At 39.2% G+C, this 21,133-nt stretch overlaps 2 protein-coding genes across 2 annotated transcripts in view; both read right to left on the minus strand.

Annotated features, from left to right (window-relative positions):
* LOC148235317 (acyl-CoA:lysophosphatidylglycerol acyltransferase 1-like) overlaps positions 1-21,133 on the minus strand; it is a 466,435-nt gene that overhangs the window by 445,174 nt on the left and 128 nt on the right. Inside the window, exons 2-3 of the mRNA XM_088186294.1 lie at positions 21,006-21,075; positions 13,004-13,212 (exon numbers count right to left, since the gene is read on the minus strand). Coding sequence (XP_088042420.1) covers positions 13,004-13,212; positions 21,006-21,019 — 223 coding nt within the window. The 5' untranslated portion in view covers positions 21,020-21,075. The remainder of the gene's footprint in view (positions 1-13,003; positions 13,213-21,005; positions 21,076-21,133) is intronic.
* PlexA (plexin A) lies at positions 15,100-21,012 on the minus strand. Its single transcript, XM_088186287.1, has one exon. It carries the CDS (start codon positions 20,884-20,886, stop codon positions 15,163-15,165), a length of 5,724 nt encoding a protein of 1,907 aa, XP_088042413.1. The 5' UTR covers positions 20,887-21,012; the 3' UTR covers positions 15,100-15,162.

Raw genomic sequence — 21,133 nt, forward strand, 5'->3', positions numbered from 1 at the left:
AATATTAAATGTAATTTATATTGTATGTGGTTTATATTATATGTTTTTGGTTGTTTTTAATATTTGTATGGGACACGATAATTTCCGTTGTTTTAATCAAAATCTTTTATCAAAATGGCGGCTACTTCATATATTTAAAAAATTTCAACTTTGTCAAAAAAATTTTAAAAATAGTACATATGGCATTAATGTTATAAGATAAACAAAAACAGAATTCTAATTCAAAAAATGATTTTTTTTTACAAAAAATTGTGTTTTTTTTATCATTTTTAAAAAATATTGTAGCAGCCCTAACAACGTCTGTATGCTCGATCGTAAATAATAAAAGAATGGTTCAAAAATTGCACATTTTAACGATCACATTTCATTTAATAGATGTCTCTGTATTAAATTAACGAAAAAAAAATCAAATTTATTAATAAATGTGTCCGTAATAACATTTGCGTGCCTGCACGCGCTGGCGTTTGACGGTCCGACAGCTTTGGCGTGCAGGCACGTCACTGGCGTCCAAAGGGTTAACCGGTTAAGTGCCAGACGATGATCGAAAACGACTCGAATTACATGCATAGATGCATCATAGGTAGCGTCATCGGTTGTTAGTCATGTCTATTATGACAGCATTAAAATATGATACTGTATTTTAGTGTACATTGCTACAAATTCGGGGGACTCAGTTTGAAGTGTATTTAAGAAAATTTTACGAATTCTTTGGATAGCAAATTAAAGAGCTTCAGATAAAAAGCAGATACTCCAAAAAGATACTGCAGTTTTGTGGATATATTATGATTTTATAATTAAATAATTTTAATATTTACCAGCAAATTGTATAATATAATGAGTTATAACAACTCTTGAACCAAATCATTTTAAAAAATTAAATTTAATAGAAAAACATGTGTTTCAACTGAATTTTGCACATGTCATTATAGCTACCATTTTTAAGTCAACTGTGAACTTTTAAATTGAAAGTTGGGTTGAACAACTACGTGCTTACGACCGATTTCGTGCTACTGCAATATATGAAAACCAGAGACTAAAAATATTATATATAGCAAACAGAATGAATAATGAGTTTGAATCCATTCTGAGTAAATAGAACTAGTACGTATAATAAAAAAATCGTTAATTTAGTATTCCAAACACTCATTGAACGATTTTTGGGAACGAAAATAATCAAAACGGCACTAATTAATGACTATAAGAATACCTGGCGAATGTTTGAACAAAAAAGATTCGATACTGCAGATGTTATTTTTAATAAGAATTATAGATTTATTTAAAATACTCATTATACTAAAATAAATATATTTTTAAGATGAAATAAATCTAATCTGTTGATTCGATACAAAATACGTTCAACTAATTTCATCTCATACAGGAGAATACTTATCTCTTCAAGATCAACTAAATTTATCTAGAATATCTAGCTTACAATAAATTTACAATTTGGTAGTACAGTGTATTTGAAACGACTGTAAAAATTGACACCAAATTGTTAACAACATTGTGAAAAATTAAGCATTTGTCAACACAATATTTAAGTAATTGTTTGGTTTGATATTTAAAAAACTTGAAAAGCCAAAGCTTTAAAGTAAATAAATAGCTATTTTTTAGATTGTAAGATAATTTAGGTTTTAAAAGCTCTTTCATATAGATATGCATTGAACTTAACAATTATAGGTTATAAAAGTAGAGCATTCTATGTGAAACAAATACATAATGTACGGTATGTATTACATGTTCTTGTCTTTTAATTATTGTACTACAAAATAAAAGAAAATGTGTTATAAATATTTTTTAATCTATGAATATAATAAAAATGTTTAAGAAGAAGTACCATTGAACAGAATAAATCACTGATCGTTCTGAGATACAGTTTTCATGTCAAAAATTGTAAAAATGTATAATAAGCAGAATAAATGTAGATAATAAACACATCGTCCGAACAGGGGGACAGCTGGACCCCAGTCTTATTCCAAATTTACAGCTCTTCTAACAGAAAACTAGATTTTTTAATTATTATTTTGATATATTGTACATAATACATACATATCAAATATTAAATGAAATTTTATTTTTCGAGCGGACTGTTTACATTTAATACCTGCTTTTGTACTCAAAAATACCGAAACACCGGCGTTTGTACAAAAACTATTTTTCACTTTTTAATTGGAATATATTTTATAAATATATTTTAATTTAAAAAATAAAGAAACCTTTTGTGAGAGCCGATTTTTTTCCGTCATTGGAATAAGTTTTGAAAAGTGGTGTTTCGGCAAACGTAATGGATCTGGATTTGGATTAGTCGTTCACCTTTCGGTGAATATTCTGGTTTCATCAATCACAACTGCAGGGAGATTCGCACTGAATAAAATAATTCGCGAAGTCGATACAGACGAGCGTGACTCGTGCTAGCGGAAATTGCGCGCAATGCATTAAGTGATTTAACACAAATAACGATTATAAATCCAATGTGACTATACACATAAAACAATTTACACACATATAAATTAAATAATATTAGTAATTAAAAATATGATAAAAAGACGGTTGTGCTTTATGAGTTTCAACTCGGTCATAATGAGACAATACATCTGTAATACAATGGGAAGGGATGCAATTAAATTTAGAAAGTGGCAAATGTGGTTCAAAAAATTTCACTCTCTTACGTGAGGACGGGTAGTCCTTAGGGGTTATTAGTGAAGATTTTAGGGTTCCCATCAAAGTAGGTACGAGATTAACGATACAAAAGTTCAGAAAAAAAAATAGGAAAGGTGGTAATTTGCAGAATGAGTATTTCGTCAATTGTCTGAGGAATACCTCACGCAATTAAAACTCACAAATATGATAATAATTAATGATTCTTGAACAGAAAGATTTATTTTTGAGTCGAATTGTTACTGAAAGGAAGTGGATCTTTTACTATAACATGCGACGTAAAAGGCAATGGTTGGAAGGCAATCAACCCCCAATTCAAGCCCCGAGAACAGGATTACACCCCAAAGGGATAATGTTATGCATTTGATGGGATATAAAGAGCATAATTCATTATGAGTTATTGGATTATAGGCCGACAATTACGACAGATATAGTGTGCTCAGCTAATTCGTTTAAAAGCGACTCATACCATAAAAAAACCTTCCCTTAAAAATTAAAGAAGGGTAATTTTACACCAAGACAGCGCTCGCCCTCATGTATCCAAGAAAACGATAAAAAAATTAGTGCATTTTCTTGGGAATTTATTCTTAACCCACCGTATTCTTCAAACGACTATCGTCTATTTAGATCCCTGCAACAGTTTTATGTAGAAAAAAATATTTTACAAAAAGCGATATAAAAAAACAACACTAAAAATTCATTGCTTTCAAAAATACATTATTTTTCGAATTAGATATAATAATATTGATTATAGTGAAGATTTGTTTTAGAAAAGATGAAGAATATTGAATGTAGTAAAATTATTACACGTTTTAATATTTAACTCATTTAATCCGCACCATAAAAAACACATAGACCTGATAATCCTGAATAAAAGTGTGAAAATGTTTATTTTCATAAAAATAGAGGAGTGGAAAAAACATAAAATATTTTAAAATATAAGCCGTTGGATATTTAAATGAAAATGTTCAATTTTTGTAAAAAAATCCATTGATACAGAGGACTAAATATAATGCTATGTTTGTTTCTAATATAATAATAAAAATGTAAAAAAATAGTGGTTATACTTTGGTCAAGATAAATTAGAAAGGGAATTGCGTAAATTGTAATGACCATACCGTGCGGATATACACGTCCGCGGGGAAAATGATGCACACGTGTTACGTTTTAAAACATCCGCAGGTAGTAAGTGAATATCTATTGCATTAAAAATACAATGCATTACATTTTTTGTATACATTTCGCCAGAAATAGTGTACAATTTATTTTCACGATAAATAAAAAAAATACTAATTTTTAATGGAGTAAGAAAACTCGTGTTTATATCAAATTAATTCATATTGTTTTATTTGAAAGATGATGTCAAATGAATAAGAGTGAAGATATCAGATAATAAACATAATTTTCTAGGAATGTCTAAGTTATTTGATCCATTTTAATACCTCACAATAGCAATCGTGTCGGTCGAGATTGAATCGCAGTCTCATAGCTCTCACATAGAATATTGGATTTACGACCTCGCAACATCGACGAATCATCTCCCAGTACCCCACACGCCCATTATCAGAGTCACGAAACAAATCACGCCTCGCGGAATTATAATTGAATCGCGCGCTTATCGTCGCTTGTTGTTCCGAGAAGCCTTCGCAAAAAAATGAGCAAATCGACTAGGATCGTCGATTCCGGGCACGCGCGGGCTCTCCGTATTTGCAGTTCGATCCTTTCGCGAAAGACCGTCTTATGGTATGCGCGGAGGTGAAAGCGGAAAAAAAACGGCCAATGGGTCATCGAAACTGCGCTCGGATTCAAGGCGATTGGAGGTCGCCAACTGGCGTTTGGTCGCTCGTTGCATCACAGTTGCGTCACGCGTTAAACGTGTTATATAGGAGAATTATAATAATGGCGGATAGCTGGGCAGCGGCAAACACGCACATAAAATATTACCAAAATCACAAACAATGTGTTGATTCGAGCGTTAAGGATATTGACGCAAAAAGAAAGAACAATATGCAAATGAATTATTATATCAAACATGGATGAACATGGATATTAAACTCATTTTTAACTATCCTATCCTTGGCATGGCTCTATATCTATAGTTTCCTTTCGGCTGGAGTACTAAAATTTATTTCTAGCATCACATCATAGCGAATTCAGTGAATAACGTTTACGTATATATGTTTGTGTGTATGTAAAAAATAAAGCACGAACGTAGCTATAAAAAACATGAATATCTTCGTTATTTAAAAAATCTCAATAAGTAGTAATACGTTTTTTTAATGATGAAGAATAATGACGTAGATCAAATAACATTGTACAATAATTTCGCATTGTTTTGCTTTAAAAATAAAATAACTATATATGTATGATAGAACATTTTCAGCTGTATCATTTATTTTTCCCTATAAAGTCTCACTTTTTATTATAGTTGATTTTATTAACACTGCTTTAAAAATATATATTGATACACATTTAATTAACTTCCAGTTTAGTTTTAAGTTACAGATTATAATTAGCTCTTTCTAAAGTAGAGCAAATAAAATTCCAAGTGTCATATTTTATCACAATATTAAGATATATTTTTGCCAGTATGTTTTGTATTACTGTTTTACGGCTATCTATGCTACGTAGTTATTGCGCAATTTTCCCCAGAAATTACTCTTCGTCATATATTTTTGTCACTGTGAGTAAATTATCATATACAGGCGGCCCTCAACTTTCGCACAATTCGCTATTTCGCACATTTAAAAAAAAACAATTTTTTTAAATTTAATTAAAAAAAAAAAAGTTCTGATAACGGTGAATCTTTTGCTTCAATCGGACGTTCGTATGATACAAACAGGTTAACGATATGTTCAATTTTGCAAAATAAAAATATAATTAAAGAATACGTTCAAAATTGTGGAAAATAAAGATATATTTCCACAATCTTTAATGATATGTTTCCAAAAAAACACAGCAAAAAAAATATGGATGAATTGGAAAATCTTTGTCATCGTAGATCGATGACCAACATCAAAAAGATGTCCCTCTGAGTATTTCAATTATTCAGGCAAAAGCTCTTAGTTTGCACAAAGATTGGAAGGATAGAGTAAAAAATATTTTAACACAGTTTTTCAAGCAAGTAACGGTTGTTTCTACAATTTTAAAATGAGGTATACTTTTCATAATATTAAATTTACTGGAGAATCGGCTGATTCGAATAAAGATACTGCAAAAGAATTTATTTCCTAATTATCCAAAATTATTGAAGATGTAGAATATTCCTCTAGCCAAATATTTAATGTAGATGAGACAGGTTTATTTTGGAAAACTCTTTAACAATGAAAAATATGAATGAAGCCTTCACGCACCTTGACAAATTTTTAAATATTATGGAAGATTGTGATCCCAATGGAGAACGCATATCTCAAGTGCGTGGGGCGATCAATAAAAACATAGCATGTTATAAAATACTATATGAAGAAAAGAAAAAAATAGTGGAAAACAGTTAACTCTTGATAACTTTTCAAAGGAAACACCCGCAAACTCCACTTAAACGCCTCTTAAACATCTTATATTTACTTGATAAATAAATATTTTAAAATACACACAATTTCAATTTTTTTACTTGCCTCGACTTTCGTACATTCAACATTCGCACACATTTTCAGGAACCAATTATGTGCGAAAGTCGAGGGCCGCCTGTACATGGAAAGTACTGATATTGTTTCTGATAATTTAGTCAACACGTATAATTTTTGTTTGTTAACAATAATTTTATAAAATGACAAAATATATAATACCGCAACGCACAACAGCGACATATTGATAAAACAGACTATAACAAAAAAGTAAACGTCTGGGAGATAAGCTATTGATTAGAGACATGTATTTCGGGCGTATATTTTTTCCAATTATCGCATTTCGACTTCCAATTTTCACATGTACTCCAAAATTATCGCATATATATTTTAGCATTTAAAAAAATAATACTTTTTCTGCATACGTTGTGCATGTAAAATTTAATTGAACATCATTTTTTTCGAAAACATCGTAGATAAAATCTCTAAATAAGCAAAAGAAACGTCTCATTCTCTCAGATTTATAATTAATATATTTTCATATATTATAATTTTAGCAATTATCGCAAATTGGTCAAAATAATAATAATTGAAAATCATGAAACACCGCGCATTAGCACATTGCATTCCGTACCATACGGTCCGTCAAGACAAAAATAATATTAATATAACTAGAAGCTTGAGTTACGGATGGATTAATTAGAGGACACAGTTGGGTTTGGTTTTAGTTAGTTAAATATTTCTTTGGTTTGGGTTTGGGTTTGAACATCAAATGGACGTTTCGCAACTATTATAGTGAATCTGCATTTATGTTACACTAGTATAAATAAATATTATTTCACTAACTATAGTCTATTTATTTTCAAGAGTCAGTGCGCAAGAACATTGTTTAACGCGTAATCAAAATGTGCTCTTAAATTTCTGCCTTGTGCTTGGTCGTTCTCAATGAAACGATTGATCTTACGGCGAACGACCAATCACAGGGCAGAAATTTAAAAGAATGTTATGATTACGCGTTAAACAAAGTTCTTGCGCACTGACTCTTGAAAATAAATAGACTATAGACCAGTTAAAATGTATCAAACAATTGATGCATAAAGTCGCCCATCAATTTTTTTTTTAAACAAAATGCGCTAGTGGCAAACAGGATTTAAAATTGTCAGTTGTACACCATCACTTACACGATTTACGCCTGTCAATTGACAGTTTAAAGCAGTTTATAAATATAAAATGTGTTTCGATATGATTTCACTGGAATACCAGTGAAAATATATTTTACTAGTTATATGCATTATTAATTAAAATAATAAAAGGCAAAGATGCGCATATGAACAATGATATCCCATTAAATCAATTACACGGCCTTACAACTTATTTCTAGATGTTATTCTGAACGTCATTACGAATTCATTGAAGAGCGTGTATGAATGTATGAACTTACTAAAATCTTTCATATGATCTTTTATGATATTTGGCAATGTGTCAAGAAGTTGAATGACCAAGAACACACAGATGTTGGTGGACACGATGCACGTTCCAACTCTGGACTGAATATCTTGCACACAAATTCGATACATATGATAAATTACGTACAAGACCTGCATATTGTGTGGCATAAAATTTCGAATTAAACCACATACAAAAACGTCGATATCGATCGATAGATAACGCACTATAATCGCATATTACGTTAGAGTATTTATGACATAAGTCAAAACCGATGACTGTATCTAAGACACAGCGACACACATGCGCGCATTCAGATGTTTATCATATTATCCGGTTTCTCATAGCCGTACAAACACAATAACCAGCGCCCGGCCACATTTGCATAGATATGCAACTACTTTCGCTGGAGACGTTCCTTTGACAAAACGTCGACGCGAAGAAGGGAACGCAAACCGAAGTTCAACGATCAAATTTAAATTATTGTTATGATGAAGAGAAAAAAAAGCGTAATCGACAGACAGACATTGGAATTGTTACCGGTGCAATGGGTTAAAAAACTTGTTACGTGTATGAACGTGTCGCGCTCTTTTGTTTATAGATAACGGGGAGCCGGATCCGAATGACATGTCATTTCTTTTTTGGTCAACGGATAATCGCAAGGTTATCGCACCCGTTGACACTTGCGGTCGTTTGTTAAAATATAATGAAACATATGATAAAAGTATGTATGAGCAATATCACATAAATATTAAAATAAAAAGGTCCTAGGTCCTGTAGCTAGAAGGAAAAATAATTTATGGCTGAATCCACTACTAAAGTAGAAGCCGAGTTCTAGCAGACCGTTCGGAAGACCACGACTATATTGGGGGAGATGAGACTGCACTTTAGACCGATCCATATGGCGGCAAAAGCAGAACCGAAACATTAATCGACAACAACACACAGCCGAGATAATGCATGTGCTCATGTAATTTTATTACTATATCAATTAGAATATACACTATACCAAGAACCGTCTTGATTGTATTTAATACATATATAAGAGGTAAAAAACCTTATTACGTTTCAGGCCGTAAAAGTAGATTTTGACTTTGTGTAAAATGAAAGTTATTACAGATTTTTGTAGAACTCACTATTGAAAATATTAACAAAGTTTATCAACCGGCATTTTGAAACAAGATGGCAAATCAGAATCACGAAAAAAATGCTTTGATTTAAAAATAGACAGTGCAATATCATCTGATTATTTTTAATCCTAATGAGTGTTTTTATAAAAAAAAATGATTGTCACAAATCGACGTGAGAAAGTATCGATAAAAGTAATTTTAAAAACAATAATTTTCCGCATCAAACAAATACCATAATATTTATATCACTGTTATTAACCATAATCTCTTATTATTTCTTAGAATGAATTGTTATCAGTGAAGACATAATAATTTATAGCGATAAACTATAGTACAAAGTGCGCATTCGAATCGAGTTTTTTTGAAACTCATAAATATAAAAAAATACACTTAGTAAAAATTAAAAACTTATATCATTATTACTATAGGTTTTCTTTGAACATCTTAAAAATTCTTACATATTTTATTTAATAAAAGTTTGTACAACTTTAAACATATAATCAAATTATCTCTTGCTTTTCTGACCAAAATATGTGCAATCTAATCGCTATAAATGTATGACAACTTAACAAGAAAATAAATGTACAGTGATGCCATAACGAGTTTAATTCGCTCCGCGACGGAGCTCGTAACTGAAATTACTCGTATGTCAAATCAATTTTCACCATTGAAATTAATTAAAACGCCATTAACCCATTTCAATGGATTAATGGGAATTGAAATAATGAATTCATACTATCTGAATTAATGAAAACGTTTATTCTTAACTTACGCAATACGGTTTTTGCTCGTATGTCGAGTCAAATTAAAAAAAATTGCACGTATCAAAAAACTCGTAAGTCAAGGTTCCACTGTATTTTAATTAACAATATATTTTAAAAATATATATTCTATTTCTTTAAAAAAATCTGATTGTGTCAATTTTATACATAAGGAGTAAAAAAATATGACCAAAAATAAAATATGACTACACCTACAAACAAGTACGTGTAATGTTTTCTTCGTATTTTAAATAGTTGTCATATAAGATGACAATAAAAATTTTGATATTTTGATGAATAAAAATATAAATACCAGTTAAGAGTTTATTAGTTCTATCCGATAAATATATTACCTGTTGGGTATAAAACAGAATTTTACGAAAAAGAAGTGATTTTTTCAGTGATTGTCAACAGTTTATAATTTATATAGCCTTCGGTCGTAAAAAATTTGACTTAACATGTTTATATTTTTGTTTGATGTATATATTACAGTTAAGTGGTGAATTTCGATAAAGCATACAATGACTAGCCAAAGTATGCACTATGAGTTTTAGTTAAAGCTTGCAATGCTACATTTCGTGTATAATTTCACTAGATAATGTATGCTTTAACTAGTTAGTGTGTGAACTCTCCCACGTGAGCTATATGAGTTTATAGACCAAATCAAATAACACTAAAATAAAATAAAAATTATGAGAATTTAAAAAAAAATTGAGCAATATCCAGTAACGGCGTTAAAATTATAATTTAATTTAGTAAAAGTGTAAAAATCTTAAAAATCTATGCTATTTAAATTCTTATTATATTTAGTATTCTCAAACATAGTATCAGTGACATCAAAGGACTTTAAAACGTACAAATTATGTTTACACTTTATAGGCCGATGACTCAAATACGCGTCATTGTAAAATAATTTATGATACGCAGTTGCGTTATATAGTATCAGTAAAGATGGTAAAAAGAATTTTACATATATCCTAATGTTATCAAAATTCAGGATAAATAGCCTTAAACAATTTATGACATACTGCTCTCCGGTCGTAAACAAATTTGACAGAACATGTTTATATTTTTGTTTGAAGTATATTTTACAATTAAGCGGTGAATATCGATAAAGCATACAATGACTAGGCAAAGTATGCACTATGAGTTTTAGTTAAAGTTTGCAATGCTACATTTCGTGTATAACTTCACTAAATAATGTATGCTTTAACTAGCTAGTGTATGAACTCTCCGACGTGAGCTATATAAGTTTATAGACCAAATCCAATAACACTAAAATAAAATAAAATTGTGAGAATTTAAAAAAAAATGGAGCAATATCCAGTAACGGCGTTAAAATTATAATTTAATTTCGTAAAAGTGTAGGAATCTTTAAAATCTATGCTGTTCAAATTCTTATTATATTTAGTATTCTCAAACATAGTATCAGTAACATCAAAAGAATTTAAAACGTACAAATTATGTTTACACATTATAGGCCGATGACTCAAATACGCGTAATTGTAAAATAATTTATGATACGCAGTTGCGTTATATAGTATCAGTAAAGATGGTAAAAAGAATTTTACATATATCCTAATGTTATCAAAATTCAGGATAAATAGCCTCAAACAATTTATGACACACTGCTCTCCGGTCGTAAAAAAATTCGACTGGACATGTTTATATTTTTGTTTGAAGTATATTTTACAAGTAAGTGTTGAATTTCTATAAAGCATGCAATGACTAGGCAAAGTATGCACTATGAGTTTTAGTTAAAGCTTGCAATGCTACATTTCGTGTATAATTTCACTAGATAATGTATGCTTTAACTAGTTAGTGTGAGAACTCTCCGGCGTAAGCTAGTCACATCGTCAACGAATAAGATCAATCAACCAAATCGCGAGCGACTAATCGTAGAGCCAGTAAAAAAAGACCGGTTAGATGCGAGAGAGAGCGTTGGTGAACACCCCACGAATAACTCTCTGCAACAAATCTACTTAAAAGGATTATATAAAATGGCAACAAAATTTACTTTACATAAATGGTTTAAAATACATACTAAATATATAAATTTTCTAATTTTGAATACATTGACAAAAACTGATCAGTGAGAGTATACAATAACTAGTTATATTGCTGTACTGTAACCGAAGTGATTAGACAGTGCATACATTGACTAGGTAATGTATGCATTTTCGATATTCATACTTTTCCTGTAACATATATATAAAAAATAACAATAATAATAATCGAATTTTGTTAAAGGTTGAAAACATGTTACTAATATATACATTCTTATTTATTGACTCGTTTTGCGTCCGTTAGAGAGATTATTTTACAAAAGAGTTAAAAGATATGATTTATTAGCGGTTTGTCGTGCTTGAAATTAATACACTCATCCCTCGATTCCAGGAAACATCGTGTAAATTGAGGCATAAAACGATCGAATAGTATTCACGCATATTTTTAACGTTTCTTTAAATTATAAAGTAAACAATCAAAAACTTGAGCGACACGCGTGCTCTCTAAAAGCAACTCAGGACATACTGCAAGGGCAGTGGGAGATGTTCCATGTGTAGGTCAAATGTAAGAAGTGGGAATATGCGTTTACACATCGCCACGCTATATACGCGAAATTATAGTATTTAACAAAAAAAGATTTTTGAACCGAATAAAACGAGTAACTATAATTAGATAGATTTATTTTAATTGGAGGTGGCAGAAATTTTGCCTACGAATAATAATAGTAATTATTGTTTGTTTTATTAGCGCTGAATTAATAATTTAACTAAATATGATTTATGACTACAAATTTTGAGAAACAAATTTTTAAGTTGAAAAAAACAATAATTCAGTATTTAATTAAAATGCTTATAAATACTTGTTATCTGGAGACATTTATGTTCTGACCAACGCTCTTTAATTTTAAAACATATTTATGTATCAAAACAACGTTTTGCTACATAAATTGTTTTAAAATTATATCTGAGCGCGTTGGTCAGAACAGTGAACATAATGACTCCGGATAACAGGAAAGTAACATAAACTTCTTTTATTAAATCTTCCGTTGTAACCTGACAGGCGTAAGCCCAATGTGTTACAACGGGGCAAACCTGTACTAGCGGGGTAAACCTGTACTGAGTATAACGAATACCTACAAAGTATTAAGCACCAGACTGAAAGTCTGGAAATAGGTGACATATATTAATAATTATTATGTGTAATATAATTTATAACCAGTAAAAATTCGAGTATCGCTACCCGCAACTCAGATTTACTAGTCTGAGACAAAAAGGCGATTTACGCATAATAAATTTGGTTATCAATTTAATTAAACTGTTTTCATGAAACATGAAAACTGTAAAGACAACATAACGTACGTTTTACTTGGAGCTCCGTCGGACATTTTTAAAAATTTTACCATGACAACCCAAAAACATAAAATAAAATCATGACTTACTTTTGTAGCCAGCCGTGTCCGACCAGTTCGCCACCATAGCCAGCAGCCAGTGGAAGAAGACACCCTCGATCCTCCAGTACAGTTGGGGCAGCCATAGTCTGAGCGGCATCAGCGTCACCATCCACACCACGTAAGCGGGTATGCAGTATACATTGTTCGTTACCACAATTACAATGCGTAACAACACCGTTAACAACCGCCTCGCCTCGCTGAAACAATCACCACACGAGGGGCCGCTATGTAGTTCAAAAATCATCCCATAACAATGCGATCTAATTTATTCTCATTTATTTATATTTATTATTATTATTATTATTATCATTACTATTGTTCTCGATCACAAAATCAACAAAGATAACTGTGCAATAAAAATCACAAATAAATGAACGACGACAACGCGACGAGAGACAAAAAATAAAATAAATAATAATAAAAAAAAATATAAAGTAGAAAAGAGTGAAAGCCTTTTCGATGATAAGACAATCGAAAAAAATACATTTTTTTTACTTTAGAAAATGCGCATGCGCGCGCACGCTTGAGAGCGTACGCGCGCACTGATAAAATATAAATCATATCAAATACAGCAAATATAAAAAGGACACGAACACAGCAGTAAACAAAGAATAATAACAATAATAATAATAATAATAAATAAAATTAAAAATCGACCGACCCGGCCCTTGGCGACCCGTTTTCTAGTTATTCATTTTGTTTGTGAGCTTTTCAGAGTATTATTATAATGCGAAGGCTTTCTTTTTCATTGCACACTTGTCATATTTATAAATAGTTTAAGAAACAACTCCCGAGGGATGATTTTAAAAATGGCGTTCATGTGTATGTGTTTGTGTGTGTGATCGGTTCAGTGAGGGGCGGCGTGCGGCGAGGCGGGGGACGGCGCTGGGGTGGGGGTATATGGTTTACGTGAATGAAAAGTCGCATGTTATACAATTGACAATATTTATTAATGGAATATATTCTCTCGGTTATCCTGCGTACACACAGAGAGGTTCAGTTGTTACAAACGTACGTTTTTTTATGATTTTTTTGTATTATTTTTTCCTTTATTACTTGCACACACATTTACATTCAATTATTTTATTGTAAACATTTATTTCTGATTAAAAAACACCAAATTCGTGTGATGAGATATTCAATTGTAAAAAAAAATATATGATACACATTTTCTTCATCGTCATCATCGTCATAAATATAAATATATATATATAATATACCAAATTACAAAAACTGTAAAAATGGCAAAAAAAATATATAAAAACGAATCGGATAAAAAGTATACAAGTTCATTCATAGTATAAATTCACGACATTTAATCCGTTAACACTAACTAGGTTCATTTTTCTTATGATCACTTGTAAAGCATACATGTATATGAGTTTATATATATATATAATACGTACAGAAATATTCTCTCGAACAAAAATAGATAAAGTATACAAAAGGGAGGAAGTACATACATACATATTATTACATACATAGACCGTCAAAGACTAATAAAATCGGTTTATTTTATATTTATTTTTCCAATCAAAAATCAACGCAATTCATATAAATTATTTAGGACTGTACACTATCTAGTATATATACAAATAAATTCAATTTTTTCGTTCAGCCAGATATGTTTTAATTAATTGGCAATAAGCTAAAGGTACATCATATGGCATATTCACGACGGGTATTTTCCAGGACGACAGTCTTCAGAATAAACCGGGGGAAATTCAATTGTCTATCTAGCGAATACTTGTCTAAATTTTACATACCCTGATAATAGTTCCCGCTTTCTGTTAGGCTAGAAGCGATCCCACCGCTTCCGCGCGCACCCGCGAACCGCGAAAGGAAAATGAAACTATCGTGAATATGCGCGTTTTCACAACAAACATGATTCATATAGGTATATATATATAAATCGTAGACACATATATCATATATTATTATGTTGTATATAAAGAGTCGATGTCGCCGCGGCACACACCTATATCATATTCGAGTCACTTAGTTTACGCGTAAGTTATTATTTACACAGATATATACTACACCGATTTAATAATACTAGACAACGTTTCTTTCTTTCCCTTTAATTTGCGTCGTACGCCAAATTAAAATTAATTATTGCAATATTGGTCGCCGGGGCGGAGCGAGCCTCACATGGCGTAGTCGTGTGCCATCAGGCTGTGCACTTGCTCCAGCTTGTAGGCCAAACGCTGCTTTTGCGAAAACTCGTCCTCCTCCAGCGTTACGATCAGCTGTTCGGAGTACTTGACGGCGTACGTGTACAGCTCGTGAAGAGCGCAGTTCGTGTTGAACTCCTTGGTGTGGAGGCGAGACTCTTCGGCCAGCATCGCGTTCATGTCTTGATCGGAGATCGCCGGCATCAGTTTGATATCGGAATAGTACCGCTCCACCCACTCTTTGTACACGGGAATGTCCTTCGCGTAGAGCAGCTTAGAACTAGGCGAGTCCTTGCCGAGTATGTGGTCCGAAGTCGAGCACGAGTCCATGAACGTCTGCGCGATGACCGACAGGCACGAGTCCACGGTGTTCGATTTGTGAATGTCGAACACGAAGTTGGGATTTTTTATCAAATTCACCCAAAATCGAAGCGGCAGACTGTTGCTCTTCCATGTGTGCACGACTTCCGGATCGGAGATGGCGTGCTGAAGCGCCTGATCGTCCAAAAAGTCGAACATATACTTGATGGCCAAGGGCAGCGCGGAGCCCCGGTGCGCCGTGCTGAATATCGTCTCGAACAAATCGTCGACGAACTTTTGCAGAGTGCCCTTCGTGGCCAGCAGCCTCGTCAGATAAATCTCGGAGACCATCTTGTTGCCTCGGTCGCCCTCCTTGTGCGCGTCGTTATCGTGATGCTTGACCAGATGCCAAAATTTAAACGCGCTGTTGTGCTCGTACTTGAGAGGGCTCGCCGGCGGACTCGCGGAGCTGAACTTGCTCCTGTTCAGCGTCTCGTACATGTGCGATTTTTCGTTCTTTTCCGACAGCATCGTCAGATTATAGATCGAGCTTTGCTTCGAGACCAAAGTCAGACTGCCGCCGTCGGGCACGCGATAGTGATGCAGCGTGTTGAGCTTCTTCCACTCGCCCTCCAGCTTCGTGGTGCTGTCTTCGTCGTAGAGGATTAACCTCCCGCACGTCCCCGTCCTCCACTCCAAGTCCAGGTCGTCCTTGTTGGGTCGCTGCGAGTACGGCGTCGCTCTATATATCTGATCCAAGCACTTCTCTTTCACTTGACTGATCGTGTCGCAGTCGAGCACTTTGACGAGCACGTTCTCCGTGTTGGACTCGAGCCCGCTGACGAACACCGTCTGCTGAGATATCGAAACGTAAACTGACATCGGCTTGAAGTCGATCGACTGCCTGATGAGCTTCTCTTCGCTGAGCGAGTACCGGGCCTCGGACGTGATCGCGTCGACGGGCCCCTTGTCGACTTGTCCCTTCATCGACCTGAAGAGCATGTACAGCGGCTCGCCGGCGCACTCTTTCAAAAATTTATACAGCAAAAACGTAAACCAAGCGCTGAGCATCTTTTCGGCGACGCTCTCCGTCCGGCGCAACAGCAGCTTGGGGTGGCTCTTTCCTTCCATACACTTCTCTATCAGCTCGGCCAATAGCGTCTTGAGCACGTCCGTGCAATATTCCATCTTGCTCTGCAGCGTAACCATTATCAGAGAGGCCACGTTCACGCGGTCTCTCATCGAAAAGTATCTGTTGCTCTCCAGCGTGCGGATGAACAGCAGCAAGAACGTCTTGTTCATGATCAACTGACCGAACATGCGAAGTCCTTTGTCTTTGCTTAAAAGCTCCGGCCGGTTCCACTGCAGAACTACGTGATCGTCTATGTTCGGAAAAAGTATTTTCATCGCGTAAGTGCGATAATCCAGGAACGGAATGCCGCCGGTCACGTCGCCGGTCAGGTCCGTCATCTCAGTCTGCAGCTCGGCGAACGCCTCCTTGCACTCGGCGGCCACCCTCAGCTCCAATATGTCCATCTGCTCCTGCATGTTCTTCAGCACGCGAATGTTCTCCGTCGATTTTCTGCGGTACATGACGAGAAAAACGACGAATACGAGGATCAGTATCACGACGCCGGCGATCACGCCCGTCACTATGGGCTTGCTGAACGGGCCCTGAAGCCCCGCGGGAGAGTTGAACGACAGTTTTCCTATCTCGAATCGCAAATTGTGCCCCACCCGCACGACCACGTCCGGAAGGTTCTGATCGTCCGCGCCGAGCTCCTCCGGCGAGGGCGGCCTGCAGGTCAGCTGATGGCGAGAGAGCGACGTCACGTTGCAAAAACTGCTCCCGATGGTCACTTCGACGTCCCTCTCCCGACACGCTCTGTCCAAATTTTGACCGTTGATCGTTAAATAATCTGACTTGTAATATTTCACGTCCTCGTCGAATTTTTGATAATGCGGATCCGGATACAGCATAAAATGGTTATCTTTGCTCTTAGCCGACAGATTTCTGACGCTCATCACGTCGTCCATGAGAAAGCCGTACTCTAGCTTCTTCGGTCTCTCCGCGTCCAAGTCGGAGCCGTCTATCTCGACGGCCGGAGAGTCGCACAGCATCTCGTTGGCGGAGAGCACGTCGCAGTGGCCGATGTAAATTTGATTATCGTGATACACGTACATCTGCGGGAACTGAATCGAGCCTAAATTCTTGCCGACGACTTGTATCTTGATTCCGCCGGAGGGGATGCCTTTTGGCATCTTAGACTGCGTCGCGACTCCCGAATCGACGTACTCGATGATCGGGTCGTCGACGTATTCGAACTCTTCCTTGCCGAAAGAGCGCTCGCCTTTGTCGAACTTCATGCGCAGCCTGCCGGTCTTGAGCGAGGTGGAATAACTCGTGCGGCAGACGGCCTCGTTGCTATCCGCGCTCAATATGACGCAGGGTTTGTCGTCTACGAAAGCTTGGATGTCGCTGCCGGCGTTCAGGTACTTTCCGGTGATTTTGAGTTGGGTGCCGCCCGATTTGGGGCCGTAGCGAGGGCTGATGGATTCGATCTGCGGATTGACGAACGCGTAGTACAGCTTCGACTCGCCCCTGTAGTTCTCCACGCGGACGATGATCGGGCCCTCTCTGGGCTCGAGCATGCCCGGGCCGTCGACCGTGCACACGATCCGCTTCGTCTTTACGTAGAGCTGCTCGACGGGCTGGCAGTTAATTCCTGCGATCGTCACCCCGTTGTAGATATCGGAGAAGTTGCGGCCGAGATTTATCCCCTCGATGGTGATATTCGTGCCGCCCTCCCAGGGGCCGAGCTGCGGCCTGAAGGAGTGGATCTCTGGGTTGGGGCAAGTGTGCGTTCTGTTGAGCCATACGGCTTGTCCCTTGTCGCACTGGTCCTTGACTTCGCAGCGGCCGGAGCTGTCGCACCATCCGCAGTTGAACTTCTCGGCGAGCGCGAGACACATGCCGCAGTTGTCGGCCATCTCCCTGCAGCGGTATATGAGAACGTGGATGTCATCCGGGTTGTCGAGCGGTTTCGAGCCGCCCCAGATGACCGCGAACGACGCGGTGACGTTAGGATCGCGCGACGTGTACGTGAACTCCATCGGGTCGCAATATATCAAGTCTCCGAGCAGCTGCGCGTTCACGCTGGTGACGCGCCCCTCGATATTGAACTGACACACGAATCTAGTCTGAACTATGAACTGGCCGATGATGTGCACTTTGACGCGAATGGCCTTTTTGAGTCCGGAAGGGACGAGAATCTCGTCGGAGCCGGCCTGCGTGGCGTTGATCGTGGGGCAGAAGGTGGGTCCAGAGCGGTAGCTGGGACCGATGCGACTCACGCCCGTCACGAGGATGTCGTTGCGGCAGTTTTCGGCGGTGTCGTGCGTGCAGCGGTGGCCGTCGACGCACCAGTCGCACGGGAAGAGCGAGCTCACGCAGCGCGTGCAGGAGCTGTAGGTGTTGCAGTCGAAGAATGTGAAGTTGGCGGCGACGAAGTCGGGCCCGTCGGCGGTGCGCACGGAGAGCTTCGCCGTGAAGTGATGCTGACCGGAGGGTATGGGCGGCAGCAGGTCGGTCCTCGGAGTGGTGCAGTTGACGCCGTAGGGGCGCTTAGTGGCGTTGGTGAGGAGGGTCTTGTCGAGCGCGGTGAAGGCGCACACGAGCGAGCCCTGCAGCAAGGGGAGGTTTTCGATGCTGAGCTCGAGCGTGCGCGCGGTGGTGCGCTGCAGCTCCTTGGGGTTGACGCTGGTGATGGTGGTGCAGCGACCGCTGCGGTAGGAGATCCAGTAGAGCGGGTCTTTGGCGGCGTCTTGGCAATCGGAGCGCAGACTGCACTTGTTCTCGAGCGAGCACCAGCCGCAGTAGGGGTCGCGGGCGCCGAGGCACTCGAGACAGGAGGCGTAGACGCTGCACTCCTGCACTTTGACTTTGGAGACTCTCTTCTCGGTCATGACGTAGAGGTGCATGAGCTGCGAGTCGAAGTGCAGATCCTTGTTGACGGGGGAGCCCTCGTCGACGGCGACGTCGCCGTACTCGAAAGCAGAGCTGCTGCTCTCGACGACGACTTTAACGAGATGGCCGCGCGCGGTGCCGACGAAGACGACCGTGTAGTCGCCGGTGGAGGTGGCCGCGACGGCGGTGAGGCGCGAGTCGAAGGCGAGCACGGGCACCGCCTCGACGGGCTGCTCGCCGCCGAGGGGCGTGTTCACGTCGAGGCCGCAGAAGCCCTCACCGATGGTCTGCAGCTTGGTGAGCATGCAGGGCGGGCTGGGCGAGATGAAGTCCAGCCCGCGACTGCCGTTGCCGCTGAAGCAGGTCTTGATGTTGAGCATGAACTTGCGACGGATGGACTTGAGCGAGTAGACGCAGAGAGCCGAGGGCTCGGCGGGGACCCCCGACGCGTGATTCTCGCCCTGCGAGAAGACGGCGAAGAGCACGTCGTCCTGGGCGGTGATGCCCAGCTCGCCGGCGAGCAGCGAGCCGGCCTTGCCGACGTAGGCGGCCTGGACGAGGTTGTAGGCGCGCTGACCGGTGCACGCGACCGGGATCTCGGTGTAGGAGTAGTAGTTCTCGTCTTCGTGGCAGACGCGCACCAGCTTACTGTGATAGGCGTCCGCGTTCGGCGAGACGGGGTGCAGGCTCTTGAGCTGCGTGGTGAGAAAGTAGCTGAAGCCCTCGGAGGAGAAGCCGTGCACGTAGGTGATGGGGTAGCGCTCGCGCGAGAGCGAGTTGACGAACATGCGAGTGCCCGTGGTGACGGCGGTGTGCGCGATGGCGAAGGTGCGCTTCCCGGGCTCGAGGGAGCGCGAGGAGACGGCCGGCACCTCGGAGCGGTAGGGCGAGTTGCCCGTGAAGGTGACGCCGACGTACATAACCTGCGTCTCGGGCGGGCGCGGCGGACCGGGCGCGATGAAGGCCACCGTGGAGGCGGTGGCGTTGTTGGCGACGACGGGCTCGCGCACGTCCTCGGCGTCGGTGAGGTTGTGCATGTCGCGCACGGTGCACAGCCCTTGGTAGACGGAGCCGCAGCTGATGAGCTTCGACTTAGCGTAATCGATGACGAGCGCTTTGTTGACGTTGTCGGTGAAGCGGCGCACGGCCTGCTCCGGACAGTTCTGCAGCGTGCACTCGAAGGCGTCCTGCAGGGGACCCGTGACCACTTCGGCCGCCTGCTCGAGGTCCGGCGACAGCTGATGCAGGCGGTTGACCGCGCCGACGAAGACGCGGCCCGTGTTCTTGTCGACCACCAGGCGGTTGAAGACGGAGACGTTCGCGGAGCGATCGAACACCTTGACGACCTCCGGCGGGCGGGCGGCGCCGCGCTGCGCGGCCAGCAGCAGCAGCGCGGCCAGCAGAGCGCGCGCCCCCGCGGACCGGCTCATCCCCGAAGCGAGCGCTGCTCCCCGCCCCTGCCCCTGCCGCTGCCCCTTCGCGAAAGCCTTCGCATTTGCGCTACACCGAAACGAGTCGCCGCGGACGCGGGGGGGCGCGGGCCACTTACCCGGGCGGGGCCATGTGTGCGGCCGCGGCTGCCGGCGATCATGAGCGCATGCCGTCGTTCTCGAGCGGGCCTGAAACGTCAAACGGATGCGTCAGCGGGCGATCGATCGGCGGCGAGAGCGCGTCGGC

This window comes from Plectrocnemia conspersa, unplaced genomic scaffold, assembly GCF_051122295.1.
Source record: "Plectrocnemia conspersa isolate PC_06_02 unplaced genomic scaffold, ASM5112229v1 ptg000005l, whole genome shotgun sequence".
In the NCBI taxonomy this organism is placed as follows: domain Eukaryota; kingdom Metazoa; phylum Arthropoda; class Insecta; order Trichoptera; family Polycentropodidae; genus Plectrocnemia; species Plectrocnemia conspersa.